We start from the raw sequence: 18776 nt of genomic DNA on the forward strand, positions 1-18776 counted from the left end.
CCCTCTCAGGTACCACTCCCCCAGTCCGTGTCCCCTCTCAGGTCCCAGTCCCCCCAGTCCCCCAAGTCCTTGTCCCCATCCCCGTCCCCTCAGGCCCCCCCCGGCCCTCAGGCCCCGCCCCCCAGCGCCCCCCGCTTCGGCGCCTCCGGCGGCGCGGCCCAATCCCGTTATCCCGCCGCGCCACCGCCTCGCTCCTATTGGTCGGACGAGCTGAAAGATGTGCGGCGGAGCCAATGGGCGGCGCGGTCGCGGCCGGAGGCGGGACATCCTGCGTGCCGTGCGGTGCGGGCCGCCCCCGCCGCCTGCCCGGTGCTGCCGCGGCCTGGGCTGGGCCTGCCCGCGCCCGGTGCCCCCGGTGCCGCCATGCCACACAGCTTCAAACCCGGGGACCTCGTCTTCGCCAAGATGAAGGGCTACCCGCACTGGCCGGCCCGGGTGAGCCCGCGGGGCCGCGCCGCGGGGGGACGGACCGGGAGGGGGGCGGGGGTCCCGGAGCGGGATGGGGGCGGGATCGGGAGCGGGGCTGGAGGCGGGATGGGGCCGCGCACCGACCCCCGTCCCCGGAGCGGAGCCCGTGCCGGGATGGAGGCCCCATAACGGTACCTGTGCCGGGATGGGGAGCCCGTGGCGGGATGGGGACGCGGTACCGGCGTGGGAACGCGCAGCGGGATGGAGATGCCATAGCGGGACCGCACCGGGACGGGCCGCCCGTGCCGGGATGGGGCGCTGGTACCGCTCTGGACCTGCTGTGACGGTACCGGGACGGCAGGCTCTGTACCGGGACGGGTGTCCCGTTCGGGACGGGGCCCATACCGGTGTCTGTCACGGTGATCCGGTGGTGGCGTGAGGGGCCTGTCCCTGCGCACGGACTGGGACGTGGGGCCACATCCCGGCTCCCGAACTGGATCGGAGTGTCCTGTACTGGGATGGGGCCGGTACCAGTGCGGGGTGTCCATCCCGGGATGGGAGGTCCCAGTCCAGCACCTCCACTGGGATGGGGCCCAGTCCTGGAATGGGGACCCCCATCAGCAGCTGCAGCGGGCTGAGGGTCCAGCACTGGCTCGGAGATCCCGGATGGGATCCTGGGGTGGGATGGGATCCTGGGATCCTGCCCTGGGATGGAATCCTGGCCTGGATGGGATCCTGCACTGGGATCCTGCACTGGGATCCTGCACTGGGATGGGATCCTGGAATCCTACACTGGGATGGGATCCTGCCCTGGGAAGGGATCCTGCACTGGGATGGGATCCTGCACTGGGATGGGATCCTGCACTGGTGTGGGATCCTGCACTGGGATGGGATCCTGCCATCCCATGGGGGCCTGGGCTCTGTCCCGTGTTGGGGACAGTGAGGGGACACTGCGTGTGGCATGGCGGGGCTGCTGTGGGTGCTCACGGTGCGGGATCTGCGGGTGCTGCTGTGCTTTGGGGGTTCTTTGGGATGCTGCAGTGTCTGGGGAGGGGGACACTGGTGCCACTGGTGACAGCGCCGTGCCGCCGGGCTCCTGTGGAGCGGGAGCTGCTTTGGGATGTGCTCAGCTGGGGGTGCCTGGGGGCTCTGCGGGGTCCCGGGAGCAGCCGAGCTCCCTTGGATGGGAAGAGGCTGGCAGGTGGAACCGTGTGGGATCGGGGAGCTCAGGGAGCTGACACCGCTTGGCTGCACCTCGCCGTGAGACCCGGGACTGCCGCTCCTGCCAGGACAGCCCCTCCGCTTTAGCTCGCTTGCTTGTTGGGGAAGGGTCCCCCCGCCCCGAAGACCTCCCCAGCACCTCCCCGAGGCTCCCCCTGCCCTCGCCCAGAGCGCCCGGAGCGCAGAAGACGGGGTGTCCGGCCGGAGCGGGGCTTTCCCTGCGGCCGGGCGCCCGCCAGGACGGACCCTGCTCGCCCACCGGGCCCGGCCGTGGATCCCGGGGGAGCGGCACAAGGCCCGCGTTGCCCACAAGACCTCGGTGCCGGATCCTCCCCGTTGCTCTGTAGCCATCCCCAGGGACTGGGCGCCGTAGCCAGGGCCCGTCCGGGTGCTTTCCTGCCGCGCTTGGCTCCAAGCGGGTGCCGGACCCGACGCCGCGTGCCGGGGCTGAGGACGCGTCAGCGCTGTCTCTGACCTGCTGCTGCTTTGGGTTTCCTTTCAGATCGACGACATCGCGGACGGCGCCGTGAAACCCCCCCCGAACAAGTACCCCATCTTCTTCTTCGGCACCCACGAGACGTAAGCGCCGCCCCGCTCCCCCCGCCGGGCCCCGCCGCCGCCCCGGCCTCACCTCTGCTTTGTCTCTCTCCAGCGCCTTCTTGGGCCCTAAAGATCTGTTCCCTTACGAAAAGTACAAAGACAAATACGGGAAACCAAACAAGAGAAAAGGCTTCAACGAGGGCTTGTGGGAAATCCAGAACAACCCCCATGCCAGTTACAGTGCCCCTGCGGTGAGTGTGGGCTGGGCAGGGCACGGGGCCTGCCACTCCTCCTGTCTCTGCTTCTCCTCGCTGCCGTGCCGATTGCTTCCAGCTTCCAGCTTGGCTTCCTTGGGGTGGAATTAGCTCCCCTCTCCTTCCCTGCCCTTGCCCTTGCTCAGGGAGGCTGCTGTCCTCATCTTCCTCCATGGAGGGGTTTCCCTCGGGCTTCCAGGAGCACTGGAAGTTCCCACTTGCTCTGGAGGAAGGAGCTTCTGCCCTGCTGTCGTGCTGGAACTGGGGTCGTGCTTTGTGCTGCTTGCCAAAAATCATGAAGATTCTGTTTTCAGAGCAAGAATTGAGGCTTGCTTGTGCCTGGATCTGCTCAAGGACTTTGGAAAGTCCCCTTCTCCATCCGTTCCCGAGGTCCCTGTGCCTCCAGTGGGATTTGGAGTGGGCCAGGCCGGGGAACAGCTCTCTGTCATCTGCTCGTGGGGGCATCCATGGCCATGATTGGGATCTGATTTATTCTGTAGAGATCGTCACAGGAGGCGTCAGCTTTGTGGGGCTGAAGAGGCAGAGGAGGGTTTGCAGGGTGGGCTGCAAGGTCGGGGTGGTCCCTGCAGGTCAGCAGCTGCAGGGAAGGAGCCCCTGGGCCGTGCCATGGCTGGGGCAGGAGTGAGGCTGTGGTTTGAGGGCAGGGGTTGGAAAATGGGCCACCCAAAACTGTGGATGTAGGGTAGGGTGAGGCTGTGGAGGTGCTTGAGAACCTGGAGATTGGTGGTGGTGAAGGAGGCAGCAGCTGCCATGGCCAGGAATCCGCTGGGAGCTCCCTTCAGGGATGAGGGACCCGCGGGGCTGGGGCTCACCAACACCCACTGCGTGCTGTGGGCGAAAGCAGAAGACACTGAAGTTCCCTTGGCTTTGAGACCTGAGTGAAGCCAGGAGCAGCCAGGAGTGAGGAGAGGCTCTGCAGCTGGAAGAACCGCGGCTCTGGGAATGACAGTGCTGCCACACACAGATGAGCAGCCCAGAAGATGAAGTTGGGGTGTGATGTCCCCGTGTGAGGAACCTCCCGATGGGCTGGAGAAACAAGGAGACCTTCAGGGAGCAGGACACAGGAGATCCCCCCTGGGAGGAGCACGGTGGGCACTGGACCTTGTGAGGGCCCTTCCCGTGGGGAAGGCGTGCGAAGAGGACAGGAGGAGCCTGATCCGAGCGGAGGCAGAAGGAGAGGCTGAAGCAGCCACCGCGGCTTGTCTGGCGCCGTCAGGGCAGGGGAGGGCCGGGCTCTGTCCCGGCTCCAGGCTGCTCCAGGGATTCTGGCAGGGCGTGAGGATGGGGGGCAGAGGGCAGCGAGGCAGCAGCACCCCGGGAATGTGTCACAGGCGCTCTGGGAGCGGGGCTGAGGGGCTGTGGGAAGGGCTGGTGGCATTGTCCGGAGCTGCTGGGAGGAGAGGCTGCCCCGCACTGCTCTGCACACCCAGCTCTGCCCTCCTTCTCTACCCACCCTCGGTGCCCCCTCTCCCTCCTCTCCTGCCCCCAGATGCCCCCCAGGCCCCCCTAACCCCGCTGTCCTCCCGCTGCCTTTAGCCCGCCAGCTCCTCCGACAGCGACGTCCCCGAGAACGACCCCATGGCGGGGAGCGACGCCGGGGACGACGACGACGACCCCGCCATGGCCACGGGGCCCACGGAGAAGGTGGACAGCGACGAGGACTCGGACCGAGGCAGCGACCACAGCGGGCTCAAGAGGAAGTCCCTGGCCATGAAGGTGAGCGTGGGCTTGGGACAGGGGGGTGGCCCCGCCAGGGGACACGGTGGCTGCATCGCGGAGCTTTCCTTGGATCCACCTCAGCAGAACGTGGTGGAGAAAACAACTCCCTCTGGATTCTCCCCTGGGAAATGGGGCCCAGCCTGGTTTTGGGGGTCTCATGATGCCTGTGGGGTGGCCAAGCCTGGCGGGGTTTGCAGCCTGGAGGAGGATGCAGAGCTGCAGATCTGAGTGCAGCCCTTGCAGGGTCGGTTGGGAAGGGTTGGAGAAAGCCCTTCCCAGGAAGCAATTGCTTTCCACGGTGGCTGGAGAAGGAGTGGGCTTCTCTCAGCTTGCCACCTCTCCTTTGGCAGATGCCTGTGACAAAACGGCCTCGGAAATCCTCCAGTGACTTGGATCAGGGCAGCCCCTCTGTCACAGAGGAGGAGAACTCAGAAACGTCTTCTGAGTCAGAAAAAACCAGTGACCAGGTGAGAGGATCTGGGGATCCACTGGCAGGGTGCTGGAGAGAACATCCCTGTGGGACTGGGGCAGAGGCTGGAGGGAACCTGACTGGCTTGATACCGCTTTGACACTGTTCCACATTTCCTCATATTTCTGTTTTCCTCCAGGATTTCACTCCTGAAAAGAAGCCAGTGGCTCGGGCTCCACGGAGGATGCCGGCAGCAGGGAGGAGGAAGAAGGTAAAGGACCCCTAATGTGGAGGAGGCTGTGGGGAGGAAGGAGCTGGGGGTGACTGGAGCACCTGCAGGGGCCTCGCTGATCTCTTGGTGACCTGCTGGGGCTGGGCATGCCGGGATCCAGGACACTGCTGGGATCGGGGCAGTGCCACCCCACGGGCACCCTCCCTGCCAGCCCCGCTCTCTGCCTGCAGAAAGTGGAGTCTGGCTCTGACTCCGACTCCAAAGGGGACTCGGACCTGGGGATGGGCAACGCCACCGTGGACATGACCAAGTCAGACTCCGACTCGGACTCGGACGTGTCGGTGAAAAAGGCACCACGGGGCCGCAAGCCAGGTACCCCCAGGGCTGCTGCTGCTCCTGCCCAAGCCCCTGCCCCTGCTCCTCCTGCCCCTGCTCCTCCTGCCCCTGCCCCTGCTCCTCCTGCCCCTGCTCCTGCCCCTGCCCCTGCCCCTGCCCCTGCCCCTGCCCCTGCTCCTGCTCCTTCTCCCGCTCCTGCCCCTGCCCCTGCTCCTGCTCCTGCCCCTGCTCCTGCTCCTGCTCCTGCTCCTGCTCCTGCTCCTGCTCCTGCTCCTGCTCCTGCTCCTGCTCCTGCTCCTTCTCCCGCTCCTGCCCCTGCCCCTGCTCCTGCTCCTGCCCCTGCTCCTGCTCCTGCTCCTGCTCCTGCTCCTGCTCCTTCTCCCGCTCCTGCCCCTGCCCCTGCTCCTGCCACCTCAGGGTGGGAGTGTGGGAGCTCGGGCATTCCCAAGGCTCTGGGGTCTCATCCTGAATTGTGAGCACATTCCAGAACCCCTCTGCCTCCCCAGCCCGGGGCTGTTTTACCAGAGGGACCTGCAGGGCTCCTGTGAACGTGTTGCTGTTGTCTTGCAGCTGAGAAAGCCCCTCCCAAGCCCCGGGGCAGGAAACCGAAGCCGGAGCGTGTCCCCAGCAGCTCCAGCAGTGACAGGTGAGCTCGGCGGGGACACTGCCACCCTTGGGCCAGGCCGGGGTCACACAGGGGTCCCAGCCTGGCCTGTCCTGGCAGCGACAGCGACAGCGACGTGGATCGCATCAGCGAGTGGAAGCGGCGGGACGAGGAGCGGCGGCGGGAGCTGGAGGAGAAGAGGAAGAGGGAGCAGGAGGAGGAGATCCGCCGGCTCCGGGAGCAGGAGAAGGAGGAGAAGGAGAAGAGGAAGGAGAAGGCGGAGAAGGGCGAGGAGGTGCGCTCGGACTCGGACAGCAGCGCCGAGGATGAAACGGCCAAAAAGGGCCGGAGAGGCCGGGCCAAGGCTCCGTCCTCCTCGGACTCTGAGCTGGAGCACGAGAAGGAGGTGAGTGTGGAGCCGTGGGGGCCTGGGCGTGGATGGGCAACCTGTCACCTCCCTGCAGGCCACCAGGGACCTCCAGGAGTGGCAGGAACGTGCTCTCGTGGTCTTGGGTCACCTGCAGCTGCCCACACGCTGTTGGGAAGGGTTGTGTCCATGGCATATCCATGCCTTGGAGTGGGAGCTCTTCCCCTGGCCCAGGGTGCCTCATCCAGCTGTGGCCTCACATCTGGCACGGGGTGCCCAGAGCAGCTGTGGCCGCCCCTGGATCCCTGGCGGTGCCAAGGCCAGGCTGGACAGGGCTGGGAGCACCCTGGGACAGGGGGAGGTGTCCCTGCCATGGATGGGGATGAGCTTTGTGTCCCCTTCCAACCCAAGCCATTCCATGATCTCCAAGATCCACCACAGTCATGGGGTTTGCTCCACTGTCCCCTGGTACCTTTGGGAGCGTGTAGGGTGACCCTGTGCCATGGGGTGCCCCTGGGCCATGGGGTGACCCTGTGCTCTGGGTCGGGGTGCCCTGGGCCGTGGGGTGGCCGTGGGGTGTCCTGGGCCATGGGGTGGCCGTGGGGTGTCCTGGGCCATGGGGTGGCCGTGGGGTGGCCGTGGGCGCCGCTGTGGCGTGGCCGTGGCTCCGTGTGCGCCGCAGCAGGGAGGGCTCTGCCGCTCTCCCTGCATTGTTCTCTCCTCCAAGGTAAAGAAGCCGGCGAAGAAGCAGCCCTCGGAGTTGTCAAGGAAACCAAACCAGAAGGAGAAGAGGGGCCGAGCGGAGGAGAAGCCACGGAACAAGTCAGCATCTGCACCTCCCCCTGCCTGCCCTCCCCTCCGGGAGTGGGGCTGTCCCTGCACGGCCCAGCCCTGGCACCCCGGGGTGGGCATGGGGCTGGTGGGGCTGCAGCCCCTGCAGAGGGGCTGGGCTGGTTCCCCCCTCCTCCTGAGCTGAAGGGGCTGCAGGAGCTGTTGGGGGTTAGCAGGATGAGATTCTGTGGTGTTTTCTTTCCTGTCTGCATTCCTGGGAAGCTGGGGCACAGGGTGGAGGGGTCTTGGATGCTCCAGGCAGTGCCGTCACCCCAGTGGGGAGCAGAGGGTTCACCACAGCCACCTTCCCTTTTCCTGCCCTTCCCACAGACCTCTGAAAGTGGAACGAGGCCGGAAGAAATCCGACCCGATCCCCGAGAGGAGGATGGAGAAGAAAAAGGGTGAGAGAGCCACTGCCTCCCGTCACAGAGGGGAGGAGAGGGAGGGGAGGGCTCCAGGCTTGGTTCCCCCATCCCTGGGACAGGGAGGGATCAGTGAGGTTGTGCCAGGGCTTTTCCCAGCACTGCTGATCCCAGGATCGCTTCCCTGGGATCCCCTCTCTCCTGGCACACCCCAGTCCCTCCTCTCCAGAGACATTCCTGGGGCTGTGCTCAGCTTTGGAGATGTGGGAGGACACAAACCCCTGCCTGGGACTGGTTCCAGGCCCTGAGCACATCCTGGGCTCTGGGCAGGGCCGTGGGCTCTGCTGCTGCCCTGACACCTCGGCCTGTGTCCCTCCCTCTGCTCCAGAGCCCACAGTGGAAGAGAAGCTCCAGAAACTGCACAGTGAGATCAAGTTTGCGCTGAAGGTGGATAACCCAGTGAGTGCCCAGGGCGTGGCCTGGCCCGGGGTGTCCCTGCTGTCCCTGCCTGGCTGGGATACCCGGGAATGCTCATCCTCCTCCTCCCCTGGGCTGGGATACCCGGGAATGCTGCTCCTCCTCCTCCCCTAGGCTGGGATACCCGGGAATGCTCCTCCTCATCCTCCCCTGGGCTGGGATACCCGGGAATGCTGCTCCTCCTCCTCCCCTGGGCTGGGATACCCGGGAATGCTGCTCCTCCTCCTCCCCTGGGCTGGGATACCCGGGAATGCTGCTCCTCCTCCTCCCCTGGGCTGGGATACCCGGGAATGCTGCTCCTCCTCCTCCCCTGGGCTGGGATACCCGGGAATGCTCCTCCTCATCCTCCCCTGGGCTGGGATACCCGGGAATGCTGCTCCTCCTCCTCCCCTGGGCTGGGATACCCGGGAATGCTCCTCCTCATCCTCCCCTGGGCTGGGATACCCGGGAATGCTGCTCCTCCTCCCTCCGGGGCGCTGGGGGTCCCGGGTGCCCCCAGGGCAGCTCCTGATGCCGGTGCTGTCCTGCAGGACATCAAGCGGTGTCTGAACGCACTGGAGGAGCTGGGCACGCTCCAGGTCACCTCGCACATCCTCCAGAAGCACACGGACGTGGTGGCCACGCTCAAGAAGGTAGAGCAGAGGGCTGAGCCCTGCCTGGGGCCAGCGGAGCCGGGCTGGCCCTGCCTCAGGGTCCCTCCTCCTCCTCCCGGGGCAGATCCGCCGCTACAAAGCCAACAAGGACGTGATGGAGAAAGCGGCCGAGGTCTACACCCGGTTGAAGTCGCGTGTGCTGGGACCAAAGATGGAATCCATCCAGAAAGGCAACAAGGCTGGGCCCGAAAAGGACAAGGGGGAGGCGGAGAAGGGCCAGGAGAAGCTGTCGGGAGCAGAGACACAGAACGAGAAGGGGGAGGAGGAGACAAACGCTGGTAACGCTCCTGAACGTCCCTGAACACGTCTGGGCGTGTCGCAGCCCCCTCCTCGGGGCATGTCCCATCCTGCTGGGGACACGGGGAGGTGGCTGTGGCCCCGTGGGGGAGGGATCAGCTCCTGCAGGCCCTGCTGGAGTGCCAGGGCTGGATGGGGAACGCAGTGAGGGCAGAGGGCAAACCTCGAGCCCACGCCCGGGCTCTGGGGGCCTCCACGCTGGTTTTTGGCTCAGGATGGCTCCTCCCTGCCAGCCTGAGCTCTGGTCCAGGCATGAAGGAATGTGGAGATGTCCCTGGACACTGGCTCAGGGTTTGCTCAGGGAGTGTGACCGGGATCTTCCACCCTCGGAGCCAGGTCCCTGCCTGGGGCCATCCTGGTGATGCTGCAAGAGCCTTCCCAGAGGAACTGGCAGGGAAAATCCACCCTGACCGTGCCTCTGGGCTGGAGGATGGAGGTTTTCGGGCCCTTGTGGCAGCTGTGGGGGACAGCCCAGTCCTGGGGTCCCCTCCAGTGACAACCTGTGGCCGTGGATCCTCAGCCCACGAGGGTCAGGATGGATGAGGGGATCCAAGAGCCCGAACCTCTCTCTCTTCCCTTCAGACCTGTCAGGTCCTGTGAATGGTGAATCCCTGTCCCAAAAGTCAGAGGGCACAGAGGAGAAGGACAAGAGCCAAGGGCCAGGAGCTGGGGAGCTGGAGGCACCCACAGAGGAGCCCCACAACAAGTGAGTGTGGGGCAGGGCAGGATTTGGGGGCATCCTGTGGGGTGTGGAAGGGGTCCCCCAGCCTGGGAGGGAGCTGAGCTGGGGGGCAGGGGCTGGGGGAGGCAGAGGGGCGGGGGCTGAGCTCTCCCTGGCCCTGCTCTCCCCCAGCAGTGTCCAGGACTATCCCAAGGCCGGGCCGGAGCGAGCTCGGGGGGAGTCGGAGGCTGCGGATGAGGAGGAGGAGGAGAGCTGAGGAAGCAGCTCCCACCTGGAGGAGGAGGAGGAGGAGGAGGAGAGGCTGTGAAGGGAGAGCAGCCTCTGCCTCGTCCCCTGCCTGAGTCACTTCACTAAATCCCACCGTAGTCCTTGGTCTGTCCCGTGCCCCGTCCCTGCGGAGGCACCGCCCGCGGGGGGGCTGTGCTGGTGTCTGTATTTGTCCCCCCCTCTTGTTTTTAATTTTGTTTTGTTTTTTTTTTCCCCTCCTACCTAATTTCTTGTGATTTCAACCGACATGAAATGAATATAAAAGGTTTTCTAATGAAAAACAGAAGGAAGCCCAGTGTCTCTTTCTTGAGGCATCTCTGGGACGAGGGGAAGACCTTAACCCCCTGCCCAGGGTCAGGGCTGGAAAACTCCCCATGGGTCCCCAACCTCCCTCTGAGCAGGATCGGGCACTCAGGGGCTGCTCCAAGCCCCTTCCCCATCATGATCCTCTCTGCACCCAGAGGCAGCTGCTGGAGCCGGATCCCTCAGCCCCAGGGGTGGCACCACAGCTCAGCACCAACTTCTTGGGGTAAAAACAGGGTAAAAAGGGTGTGTTCTCTCCTCACTGTGCCAGGGAGGAACTGACCTTGGCACGGTGCTGCCCACGCTGGGCAGCAGCTCAGTGTTGGTCTCTCTGCTCTTTTGCAAGGCTCCCGAGCTTTTGTCCGTGTCCAATAAAGAATTCCCGGCTCCGCCCGGCGCCGCCTCCTCTTTGTGCCGACCCCGGGGAGGCTCCCCGGCCCCCCCTCGCAGGGTGCAGTAACTCTGCCCTGGGGACTCTTGGCCTTTTCTTTTTCCAGGCCTGATTTCACACTCGCTCTAAACAAGACCCAAATAAAGCCCAAAACATCCCGAGTGCCTCTTGCCCAACTGCCGGGAAGGGGGAGGCCCCTTCCAGGACCCCGCTCCTGATCCCACTGCCAGGTCCTGCCAGGTCCTGCCAGGTCTCCACGACGGCAGGGACAGGCTGGGGGCGCTGTCTGGGGAATGGGGGCTCAGGTTGTTCCTCCAGAGCTCAATTCCTCCCTCCACGCCCCCAAAGAAGCCTCAGTCCAGTGCAAAACTAATGGGAATTTATTGTTTTTTGTGAAAGGCCGGGGGTGTGAAGGCACTGAGGACAGGGGGGACCCCCGAGAGGCACTTGGGGCAGCCAAGGCACGAAACTGCAGGTCCCCAGCAAGGGGACAAGGGACAGAGCTGGGGCAGGCAGGGGGGTCCCCGCAGAGGCAGGCACGAGGTGTGGGGCAGGGGGGGTTCAGCAAAGGCTCCTAACGAGGCGATTTTGGGGAGAAGCAGCCCGGAATTGCTACTCCAGCTCCACCTTCGAGGGGGCGAAGGGTCCCACCAGCCACGTCAGGGGGGGGCTGGAGGCCACTCGCTCCACCAGCTCGTCCAGCAGCTGCCGGGCCGTGGTGGCGTGGCTGCGGGCCCGCGCCAGCACCGGGCCCGTCACGTCCTGCAGGGAGCTGAGCGAGGCCAGCGCCGCCCGCAGCTCCTGCACGTTGTGCTGGACCTGCCCCGCCGTGTCCTGGATGCTGGCGGGGAGGCCCTGCAGGCCGGACACCAAGGGCTGGCAGGAGCTCTGCAGCTGCTGGCTCAGGCCCTGCAGCATGGTCAGCGTGCCCGACTCCACCGCCTGCGGGGGGACACGGGGGCTGAGGGCTGGGGGACACCCCCGGGGGACACCCTGGGGACCCCCGGCCCTGCTCCTACCTCCGGTGGCAGCTGCTCCTTGCCACCGCCCGGCTGCTTCTTGCTCCACTCCAGCCACAGCTGCTGCAGCTTCTCCTGCCCTCCCTGCAGCTTCTGGTCCACGCCCTGCTTCAGGTTCTCCACCTGGGAGAGGGGCACAGCCCGGCTGGGTGGGGGGACCACCAGGGGCCACCCCGGGGTGGCACAGGGGGCGCGGGGCTGGGTCCTACCAGGTCGAGGGTGCGCTGGAGCTGGGCCAGCAGGTCCTGGGTGCTCTGGCGGGCGCTCTGCAGCTTGCCCAGGGAGTGCTGCAGCGCTCGGTGCTGCACCTTGGAGGAGAGGGAGCCCAGGCGCACGAAGTAGCTCTGCTGCTGCCTCTGCTGCTCCGGCTCGAAGCCCTCCACGGCCGTGGCCAGCTTGGCTGTGGGACAGGAGCTGCTCAGGGGGTGCCAGCACCACCCCACAGAGCCTCCCCTGCTCTGCCCAGGCTGTGCCCACCCTCTCTGGAGGGTTGGGATCTGCTGCTCACCCAGCTCCTCATCCGTCATGGGCAGGTAATGGTCCACCAGCTCCTCCGACTTGCCCAGCACGGAGCCCACCCCGCTGGCCACGATCTGGCTCACGGAGCTGACGCCGCTGCTGACCGCAGACCTGGTCAGCTCCACGCCGCCCTGCACGGCCCCTTTGGTCATGTCCATCACCCCGGTCACTCGGCTGGTCACCGCATCCCTGGCCCCGGCCACGGTGCTGGACACTGCGTCCCTGGCCCCTGTCACCGTGGAGGTCACCAGCAGTTTGGTGTCCGAGATGATCTGGGTGGACACACGAAGCTCTGTTAAGCACTGGGGGGGCCCCGAGTGTGCTGCCCACCCACCCCAGCCCACCCCGGTACCTGCTGGGGGGACTGCTGCAGGATGGGCAGCTTCTCCTCCAGCTTGTCCAGCCCTTTGCAGGCCAATCCACTGGCGGTGGAAACTGGAGATGTGAAAAGAGGTGGCTTTAGCACCCTGTGCCTTGCAGGAGCTCTGCTGGGGCCAGGTTTTCCACCACCCCGAAATTCAGGGGGTGTTGCCCCCACATCTTTTCCTCCAGATTCTCCAGCCGTTTATTCCTTGTCCGTACAAACCAGAGACACAAACCCAGGCCCTCCCTCTCCCGCTGCCTCGGTCAGAGCCAGCTCTGGGGTCCCCCGCACTCACTCTGGGGCTCCAGGCGGGTGAGGAGGGGCTGGGCCCCGCTCACGGCCGCCGCCGTCAGCGTCTTCACCCCTTTCTCGGCGGCGTCGCACACGGAGCGCACGCACGGGTGGCTCTCCTTGGTGCAGGCGTAGGCAGAGGACACCATGTCGTAGGCAGAGCTCACCAGGGGCAGGTTGGCCACACGTGTCCCGAGGCTCTGGGGGCCAGAAGGGCTCAGGGTGAGCCCGGGGGTGAGGGATCCCCAAATCTCTCTGGGAACGGGGTGTGCTGTGTGTGCCCAACACCACGGGGATGGTTTGGGGGTGCTCCCGTGACTCTCCAAGCCCATCGGAAGCTGGGATAACCCCGACCCCTCCAAGCAGGGACCCCGTGGAGCCCCCCAGATTCCCCCGCCTTGCCCGCACTGACCTGCTGCTCCTCCGCCTTGGGCTGCGCCGGTGAGGGCTCGCTGGTGGCCATGGTGGGACTGGGACACAGGACGGGAGCGTGAGTGGGGCCAGGCCCCCCCAACGCCCCCTCCTGCCTCCCGAAGGGGGACCCCAAGTTACCCCCCCGGAACGGGGCAGCTCCCACGGGGTTGGAAAAACCCGGGACAGGGGGGTCCCTGGGGCCGGGATCACGACCGGGATCACAGGCGGGATTGGGACCGGGATCGCGATCGGGACCAGGATTGCGACCGGGACCGGGACCGGGACTGGGATTGTGATCGGGAACAGGACCGGGATCGCGATCGGTTCAGGGATTGCGATGGGAACTGGGGTTGCGATCGGGATCGGAACCGGGATCGCGGACCGGCCCCGGATCGTGCTCACCGCGTGCAGCTGGGCTCGGTTCTGCTCCGCTCGGTTCGGCTCCGGGCTCGCCCCGCTCCTCCCCGCCGCCCTTTATAGCCCGGAGCCCGCCCCGAGCGCATGTGACCGGAGCCGCCCAGCGGGGCCGGCCCGGGGCGGACCGGGAGCAGCGACCGCGGGGAGCGGGGGGCCGGGAGGGCGGCGAACCCCGGGGCCGGGAGGGCGGCGAACCCCGGGGCCGGGAGGGCGGCGAGCCCCCGGAAGCGCCTGCACCGAGTTCCCCCCCACAGCACCGGGACTGGGCTGCATCGAACCCCCGGGACCCCATTCCTCGGCGGGAGCTGCACTGACCCCCCCTCCCCGGTACCGGATCCCCCGGGACCGGGCTGCACTGACACCCCCCGGGCACCGGACACCCCCGGGACCGGTGTACGCCCACCCGATTCCCCGGGGTGCGGCCGCAGTGACACCCCGAGCGCGGAAGTGGAGGCCTCCCCGGTTCCCCCCGCGCCCCGACCCCCCTGGCACCGATCCCCGGGACAGGCCCTGCCCGGACCCTCCCAAGCGCCCCCTCCCCTCGTGCGGGTCCCAAGCACGGCGGTCCCGCACACCTGGCCCGGTGGAGGTGCTCGAAGCGGTCCCGGTGGGTTCCGGCAGCGCCCCGGGGTGCTGTGACCACGCTGCGCTTGTGACGTCGGGGATACCCCGGGCGAGCCCAGCCCCGCGATGGTGACAACTGGGACAAAGTTCAGTGCCACACAGCTGCGGGGCACAGTCCAGCCGTCCTGGCACCTTGTGGCACCCTTCCTCCCATCACCCCGTGGAGTCCCGTCCCATCTGGGTGCTGTCCCACCCCAGCACCCCCTTTTGAGCCCCCCCCGGGGGTGCCACCGCTCTGCCGCCCGTGCAGAGCCCCCCGGTGAGCGCGGCACAGTAACTCTGCCACAGCACTGCAGACTCTGAGTCATTTTAAGGCCAAAAAAGTTGTTTTCCTCCTCTTTAAACTGGTTTGAGGCTGTTAAGACATGAAATCCCAGCGCTCCTGGGGCTGAGGGCAGCCCTGGCCGCCAGACAGACTCACAGTGTGTCCTCCACGAGTCACCATCCCCGCAGGAGTCCCACGCCGGGTCCCAGCTCCATCATCCCCTCGCTCCCGGTGGGATTCGGGGTCGTGGCTCTGGGTGGGCGCTCCCCCAGCAGCACCAGTGCCTCAGAGCTGGCTGCAGACCTGGGGGGCCGTGGGCACCCGGTGCGTCCCCCCCACGGTGTCACAGCCCTCCCACTTGGACATATCCACCGGGACGTCCTCCGGGTACTCCACGAGCGCGGGGGCGAAAGGTCCCAGGAGCCAGGGCAGGGGCGTGTGCTGCCCCACGTGCTCCAGCAGCCCCTCGAGGCTCAGCTGTGCCCGCGTCACCGCGTCCCGGCTCTGCGCCAGCACCAGCCCCGACAGGTCCTGGAAGGAGCGGGCGCTGGCCAGGGAGGCCTGGACGCCCTCCACGCCGTGCCGGACGTGTCCCGCCGTCTCCTGCACGCTGCTGGGGAACGCCCGGGCGCCGGCGGCCAGGTGGGAGCAGGCGGCGTGGAGCTGGTGCAGGAGCCCCTGGAGCATGGCCAGGGTCCGAGCCTCCACCTGCGGGGTGGGCAGTGGGGGCTGGGGGTGATGGACCCCAGCCCCCCCCGATGGACCCACACCTGCTCCAGGTGTCACCACCCCAGGTGTCCCCACCTCACAGGATTCAATGGCGGCTGTCCCCACCCTCTCCAGATGGAGCCGTCGGTCCCCCACGGTCCCCCCGCCCCTACCTCGTTGTCCTCCATGGGCACCGCATCCTGCTGGCTCCACTCCAGCCACAGCCCGTGCAGGTGCTCCCGGGTGCTGTGCCAGGGCCCGTCCGTGCCCTGCTGCCCCTCCTCGATCTGGGGGGAGGTTCAGCCAGGTGGGAGCACACCTGGGGGCGCCCGGGGCCGGCCCGGGGCTGGCACGGTCCCTGCCCCATCCTTACCAGCCGGATGACGTGGTGCAGCTGGGCCAGGAGCCGCTGGGCTCGGAGCCGTGCCCGCTGCAGGTCGCCCAGCGAGCGCCGCAGGGCCCGGTGCGGCAGCCTGGCCGACAGGGCGCCCACGCGGACAAAGTAGCTCTGCCACCGCCTCTGCTGCTCCTGCACGGCCACCTCCGTGTCCCTGGTCACCTCCGTGTCCCTGGTCTCCTCTGGGGCCCTGGTCACCTCTGTGCCCCTGGCCACCTCCGTGCCCGTGGTCACCTCTGTGCCCCTGGCCACCTCCGTGCCCCTGGTCACCTCTGTGCCCCTGGCCACCTCCGTGCCCCTGGTCACCTCTGTGCCCCTGGCCACCTCCGTGCCCGTGGTCACCTCCGTGCCCGTGGTCACCTCTGTGCCTGTGGTCACCTCGGTTCCCGTGGTCACCTCCGTGCCTGTGGTCACCTCTGTGCCCGTGGTCACCTCCGTGCCAGCCGCCGCTGCTGTGGGACCGGGGGTGAGGGCAGCATGGCTGGGCCATCCTATGCTGGGCACTCGAGGCCGGTGTCAGCAGCCACAGGATGCTTGGCCACCAGGTCATGTGGCGATGCCACCCCAAGCCAGGTGGCCTCTGCGGTCACCTCAGTGGTGACATGGGGCCAGCTCTGCCTAGTGTCACCCAGTGCCAAGCTATAAATACCCAGGCGGGCACACAGGACTATATTTGCTTTTGAGTTTCCAGGTGAGAGTTCACCCAGTGCCATCCCGTGTCCTCCCGACAGGGACTGTCCCCTGCGTGGGTCACGGTGGCCTCAGTGCCCTGCACCACTGCGGGGCCACCATGAGCAGGCAATGCCAAGGCAGGGGGAGGTCCCCGCAGGGCACCCCGAGGTGTGGTGGGCACTCACCCGGCTCCTCGTGCGTCCCGGGGTGGCACCGGCCCAGCAGCTCCCCCGGCGTGCCCAGCACGGCACCCGTGGCCAGCAGCCGCCCCACGCGGGCGCCCAGCACGGCCCCGAGCGCCGAGCGCACCCCGGCCGCCGCCCCGCTCACCGCGCCCCACACCAGCGCCCTGGTCCCGGCCACCACCTGGGAGGGGACAGTGCAGGGACAGCGCAGGGACAGCGCAAGGACAGCGCAGGGACAGCGCAGGGACAGCGCAGGGACAGCGTGTCCCCGCTGCTCGCCCAGCGCGGGGCCCTGCCCGTGTCCCCCGGTGCCGTTACCCTCTCGGGGGGCTGCTGCAGGATGGGCAGCTTCTCCTCCAGCTTGTCCAGCCCTTTGCAGGCCAATTTGTTGGCAGTGGAAACTGGAGATGTGAAACAGGTGGGTTTAGCACCCTGTGCCTTGTGCGAGCTCTGCTGGGGGTTTGGGGTACCCCAAAACTTGTGAGGTGCTTCCCCTCCCACCCTGCAGCTCCTCCAGCCTTTTATTCACTGGTGACACAAACTGGAGATGTGAGCCCAGGTCCCCTCTCTCCCGCTGCCAGCTCCGGGGTCCCCCATCCCCGTGGGGGGCTGAGCCCCCCGCACTCACTCTGGGGCTCCAGGCGGGTGAGGAGGGGCTGGGCCCCGCTCGCTGCTGCCGCCCTCAGCGTCCTCAGCCCCTTCTCGGCGGCGGCGCACACGGAGCGCACGCACGGGTGGCTCTGCTTGGTGCGCCCGTACGCCGCGGCCACGGCCCCGCAGGCGCAGCTCACCAGGGCCAGGCTGGCCACGCGGCTCACCACGCTCTGAGGGGGGGGACAATCAATCGGGGTCCCCAGAGGCACCCCCAGCCCCCCGGACCCTCTGTGCATCCCCCACCTTCGTCTCCAGCTCGGCCTCCGCCGGAGCTGCGGCGTCTTCGGCCGACATGGCAGCGGCGGCTGTGGCGGGAAGAGGGAGATTTTGGGGAGCCATGGGGGGGTGAGAGTGGGGGGGACCCCCGGGGGATGAGACCCTCAGCTTCTCCCAGCCCCTGCTCCCTGAGGGCTGAGAGCCACCAAGCCATGACCCGAGTGGGAGCGGTTGGCGGGTTCTGGGGGCTCAGGGGGTGTTAGGAGGGGTCTGAAAGGGGTTTGGGGATAGGTTTGGCCTTCTCCCCTGCCAGGAAACGGGGCCTGGGTACCCTCAACCCCTCTTGGATCCCCCTACCCGCTCGGGGATCCCCACACCCCCCTTGGGGCCAGGGAGAGGGTTTTGGGTGACTCAGGGGAAGCCAGACTGGACCTGTCTGTCGCAATCCAGTGCTGGGGACGTGCCGCCCGTCACCGCCGCCTCGGCCGGGGCCGCCCCCGAGCCCGAGGGAGCCGAGCCGCGGGTCCCCCCCGACCCCCGGCAGCGCCCCCGATCCCCGGCAGCGCCCCCGGCCCTCGCAGCCCCTCTGCCCTTTGGGGTCTCCCGTGGCACCCCCGGCCTGCCCCCGTGCTCTCCGGGGGGGTTCGGGGGGCTTCAGGCAGGTCACGGTGGGGGACAGGTCCCCTTGGGACCCTGCGTTTGTTCCCTTGAGTTTCTCGGGGAGTTTCTAGGGGAGTTTCTCGGGAAGTCTCTAGGGGTGTCTCTCTGGTGTTTTCTGGGGTGTTCCGGGCACCTCGGAACCCCCGACCGGCCCCGGACCCCCCGGAGGCCCCCGGGGACCTCCGTACTCCCCCCGGGACCACCTGGAGCCCCCCCGGAGCCCCCCCGGAGCCCCCCGGGGCGCCCCCGGCCCCATTTCCCCCCCTCCCGCTCCCGCCCAGCCCCGGGCACGGTACTCACGGGGTGGGGGTGGGGTTCTGTCGCGACCCCCGGGCGAAATCGCGACCCCGGGCCCCGCCCAGCCCGGCCCCGCGGGGGGCGGGAGCCAATCAGCGAAGGGGCGGGGCCCAGATCCGCCAATGAGGAGGGCTGGGCGTGGCGGGGGCGGGGCTTGCGGCCGGGGCGCGCCGGTGGCGGCGCTCGGGGACAGCGGCGGGGACAGCCCCGACACCGCCGCTCTCACGTGTCCCGGGGCCGCTGTTCCGCCCCGCTCCAGGTGTCCCCACCCCTGGTGTCCCCATCCCCGCTGTCCCCACCCCTGGTATCCCCATCCCCGGTGTCCCCTGTGTCACTCGTTCCCGCCTCAAGGGACTCAATGGCCGCTGTCCCCACCCTCTCCAAGTGTCCCCAACCCAGGTGAATCCGTGCTAGGAAACCCGATGGGCGCCAGTCCGGTGTCCCCACCCCAAGGGACCCCACGATTGGCGTCCCCAGCCCCAAGGAAGCCAACGCCCGCTGTGCCCGTGCCAAGTGTCGCCACACCAAGGGTCCCTTTGCCAGATGTCCCCACCCCAGGTGTTCCCGTGCCACCAGAGCCCCTCAGGGTGCCAGATGTCCCCCAGGCCCTGCCGGTGCTCAGGCCAGGGGACAACAATGACTGGCGGGGGACAGAGGGCAGTGGGTGACGCCCGCGGGTGGCCTCGTGGGGCACGAGAGA

At 67.6% G+C, this 18776-nt stretch overlaps 3 protein-coding genes across 10 annotated transcripts; 1 reads left to right on the top strand and 2 right to left on the bottom strand.

Moving 5' to 3' along the window:
* Window positions 1–208: 208 nt before the first annotated feature.
* Window positions 209–9966, top strand: HDGFL2 (HDGF like 2). 2 transcript variants are annotated; one of them, XM_063403448.1, is made up of 16 exons: window positions 209–435; window positions 2132–2208; window positions 2282–2420; window positions 3981–4160; window positions 4514–4630; window positions 4772–4843; window positions 5035–5176; window positions 5711–5786; window positions 5865–6150; window positions 6839–6933; window positions 7273–7343; window positions 7693–7763; window positions 8312–8413; window positions 8499–8712; window positions 9314–9437; window positions 9588–9966. In XM_063403448.1, exons 1-16 carry the CDS (start codon window positions 364–366, stop codon window positions 9667–9669), a joined length of 1920 nt encoding a protein of 639 aa, XP_063259518.1. In that variant the 5' UTR covers window positions 209–363; the 3' UTR covers window positions 9670–9966. The 2 variants fall into 2 exon arrangements, with proteins under 2 accessions (XP_063259518.1, XP_063259517.1); XM_063403447.1 differs by having other exon boundaries at window positions 213–435; window positions 9585–9966.
* Window positions 9967–10736: 770 nt separating this feature from the next.
* On the bottom strand, window positions 10737–13485 carry LOC134553600 (perilipin-3-like). Its single transcript, XM_063403485.1, has 8 exons — window positions 13384–13485; window positions 12980–13037; window positions 12572–12767; window positions 12265–12347; window positions 11902–12184; window positions 11603–11793; window positions 11394–11516; window positions 10737–11316 (listed from the first exon to the last, which is right to left on the bottom strand). The coding sequence occupies exons 1-8, from the start codon at window positions 13482–13484 to the stop codon at window positions 10987–10989; spliced, it is 1365 nt and encodes a 454-aa protein (XP_063259555.1). The 5' UTR covers window position 13485; the 3' UTR covers window positions 10737–10986.
* A 471-nt stretch (window positions 13486–13956) lies between these two features.
* LOC134553593 (perilipin-3-like) lies at window positions 13957–18167 on the bottom strand. 7 transcript variants are annotated; one of them, XR_010081108.1, is made up of 8 exons: window positions 17147–17257; window positions 16878–17073; window positions 16568–16650; window positions 16250–16430; window positions 15369–15844; window positions 15169–15282; window positions 14444–14995; window positions 13957–14098 (listed from the first exon to the last, which is right to left on the bottom strand). XR_010081108.1 is itself a non-coding variant. In XM_063403473.1 (8 exons), exons 1-8 carry the CDS (start codon window positions 17240–17242, stop codon window positions 14573–14575), a joined length of 1515 nt encoding a protein of 504 aa, XP_063259543.1. In that variant the 5' UTR covers window positions 17243–17257; the 3' UTR covers window positions 14189–14572. The 7 variants fall into 7 exon arrangements, 6 of the variants coding, with proteins under 6 accessions (XP_063259539.1, XP_063259543.1, XP_063259538.1 ...); XM_063403473.1 differs by lacking the exon at window positions 13957–14098 and having other exon boundaries at window positions 14189–14995; window positions 15369–15554; window positions 15609–15844; XM_063403471.1 differs by lacking the exon at window positions 13957–14098 and adding an exon at window positions 18080–18167 and having other exon boundaries at window positions 14191–14995; window positions 17147–17208.
* Between the last annotated feature and the right edge of the window lie 609 nt (window positions 18168–18776).

Source organism: Prinia subflava, chromosome 8 (assembly GCF_021018805.1).
Source record: "Prinia subflava isolate CZ2003 ecotype Zambia chromosome 8, Cam_Psub_1.2, whole genome shotgun sequence".
NCBI lineage: Eukaryota > Metazoa > Chordata > Aves > Passeriformes > Cisticolidae > Prinia > Prinia subflava.